Genomic DNA, 2792 nt, shown 5'->3' with positions numbered 1-2792 from the left:
GTATAAATATATACGATTTATATTGTAAATATATATATATATATATATATATATACATGTTGTATTTTAATTTTATATTTATTATATTTTATTTTTATTTCTGTTTTAATATAAAGAATTAAAATTCAATAAAATATTTCGTTTTTCATCATCAATTAAAAAATAATATAATCATAATTCCTAAGTTTAGAATAATTTAAAATGTTCAAGATCATAAAAGATAAATTTTTAAAATATTATATAAAAAATTTTTAAATATATTTATAGAAATAAATTTTTAATAATTACAACTTACAAGGTAACATAATTTGTGTGTTTTCTTTTGTTATGAGATAATTATAATAATTGTTTCTTAAGGATATCATAATAATATCATTTTCGCACTTCTTATATCAATGCTTGGTTAATATCAAATTGTTTCAATTTAGATATTTTGATTTATAATATAATAAAATATTTGAAAATCATTTAAACTTTGCGGCAATTTTTTGGACATTTTTAAAACATAAATTGTCTTTCTGCTACTAAAGCAAAAATATAAAAAATAATAAGTCATACAATAATTTCAAAAAAGAAATTTATAATAATTCGCAAACAATAAATTTCTTAACATTTTTAGTAAAATATTTATCAGATATTATATATATAACTTTAATTATATAATACGCATGCGCGCGACCACCCTGTTCGGCTACGTACAAAGATAGACGTATGCATGCAGTGACGAGCAAAAATGTTCTGTGAATAACGTTAAAAAATCTTAAATAAAACCTTAAACAACAATACATCATTCATCTTATATAATAAAATTATTTTCATTTCGAGTATTCATGTATTTCATGATTGTGTCTAATATATCAATGAATATAAAAATAATTATCTTTCGAACAAGTTACAAAACAAAATAAAAGGAAAATATTTATAGAAAGAACAGAAGATTTTTCGGAGTTTAGAAAAGGATAATGCTTATTAACAGTGATATTAGTGTAATCAATTGAATTGGATGAGTATCAATAAAAATTACATCAAGAACAAAATTAGTTCAAACCGGTAGTGTTTGTGAGAAAAGAATAATCTATATAATAGTATTTACAATGTTATATTTCATACAAAATATACCCATACAGAATAACGGAATTGCCTTCCAGTTTATCGATTCCATGAAACAGACTGATACGAAAAAAGGATAGGAACTGATGGGTGCGCAGTATGGACCACCCTTATCGTGAACGTTGACGTGTAACTTCATATGATATGCAAATTGTACGTATGTTTACTTCGATTTGAATTTGTATTATTATTTTGTTGTATATGTCATTAAATATTTATATTAATTATTGTGTCTTTTAAATAAACAAAAACTTTTATATTTTATTTTTATTTTACAATATATTCAAAGTATAATTTAATATTTTTTTTATTAGTAGAAATTTTTTTCGCAAATAAAATGTTAAAATAACAATGAAAATAAGAAAAATTATAAGCTAGTTATTATGAAAACAAAGAAAATAAGTTTTGAAAATATTGTTTTCAAAAAGCGAAAAACTAATTCCTATGTTTTAATTATTGTATTCTTTTATTGAATATATATTGTATATATGAATACTAAATATATATAAAAAATTGAATACTGTGCTCTATACTAGATATTATGTTTCATATTGTTCGTTTGTTATAAAGTAAGGTTATGTCTTATTAAAAGTTTTTGTGATAGTTATTAACATATTATTAAAAACTTGATTACATTTAGCAAGAGCAAATAATAGAAGCAAATTTAAAATTGATTTTAATATTGAATTATTTAAAAAAAAATCGAAATATAATATATATAAGTTCTGTTTACTGAATTATTTTTAAACTTTTTAGTTATCTTTACATAAAAGTTATGCCAAATCGAATATTAAAAATTTAAAATATTGTTTTTAGAATTAAAAAATAGATAATAAATAAATAATAAATAAATAATAAATAAATAATAAATAAAAAATTAATAAATAATTACAAATAAATTGATAAATAATAAATACAATTTATTTATTTATTTCTATAATTTGATTGATTGTTAATTATGAATACAAAAAAGTAAGTTAGAAACACAATAATTGATATAAATACCCTATTTATATAATAAATATAAGATATCATTATACATATTCAATTTTCATATTATCTTCTTTTACTAATAAATTATGATTTGCAGGATGAAATATATGAATATTTTTATCTTTGAATTATAGGAATTTGAAAAACAAAAAGATCTAGGAAATATTATTTATATTATATCATTTAGTTTATCTATATCAAGTTTTTGAAACATTTATATCATAGTTAATTATATAAATGCTATGAAAAAACAAGATTAAATAATTAAATACATTTTACTTAATATTTACTTAAAATTTCAAGCAAGTTTTAAAAAATATAGAATTTAAATTTTAATTTTAAAATTAAATAAATAAATAATATATATAAAAGATTATTAAATAAAATAAAATTTTATTATAATTTAAAAATTAATTATATTAATAATTTGTATAAAAAATATGAATATTTAAAATTAATTAAATTCGAAAATTAAAATTAATAAAAATAAATTTAAGTGGCAGCAATTATTTCTAAACTTTTTAGCTATCTTTACATAAAAGTTATATCAAATCGAACATTAGAAATTTGAAATATTGTTTTCAGAATTAAAAAATAAATTTGTTATATATTAAACTTAATTTAAATTAATTTATCTTAATAGATTAATATATAATATTAAAAATTAATATTGAATAAATTATTTAATT

General features: G+C 17.4%; 1 protein-coding gene across 2 annotated transcripts in view; it reads left to right on the top strand.

Annotated features, from left to right (window-relative positions):
- Positions 1-711: 711 nt before the first annotated feature.
- Positions 712-2792, top strand: part of LOC102673944 (lactosylceramide 4-alpha-galactosyltransferase-like) — a 25322-nt gene continuing 23241 nt past the window's right edge. The window contains exons 1-2 of one of the 2 annotated variants that reach the window (XM_031510408.1): positions 715-1263; positions 2084-2086. In XM_031510408.1, coding sequence (XP_031366268.1) covers positions 1250-1263; positions 2084-2086 — 17 coding nt within the window. In that variant the 5' untranslated portion in view covers positions 715-1249. Of the gene's footprint in view, positions 1264-2083; positions 2087-2792 lie in introns of both variants that reach the window. The other variant, XM_006615520.2, reaches the window with a different exon arrangement.

Source organism: Apis dorsata, unplaced genomic scaffold (assembly GCF_000469605.1).
Source record: "Apis dorsata unplaced genomic scaffold, Apis dorsata 1.3 scaffold_226, whole genome shotgun sequence".
NCBI lineage: Eukaryota > Metazoa > Arthropoda > Insecta > Hymenoptera > Apidae > Apis > Apis dorsata.
This window is presented reverse-complemented; position numbering and strand designations above follow the sequence as displayed.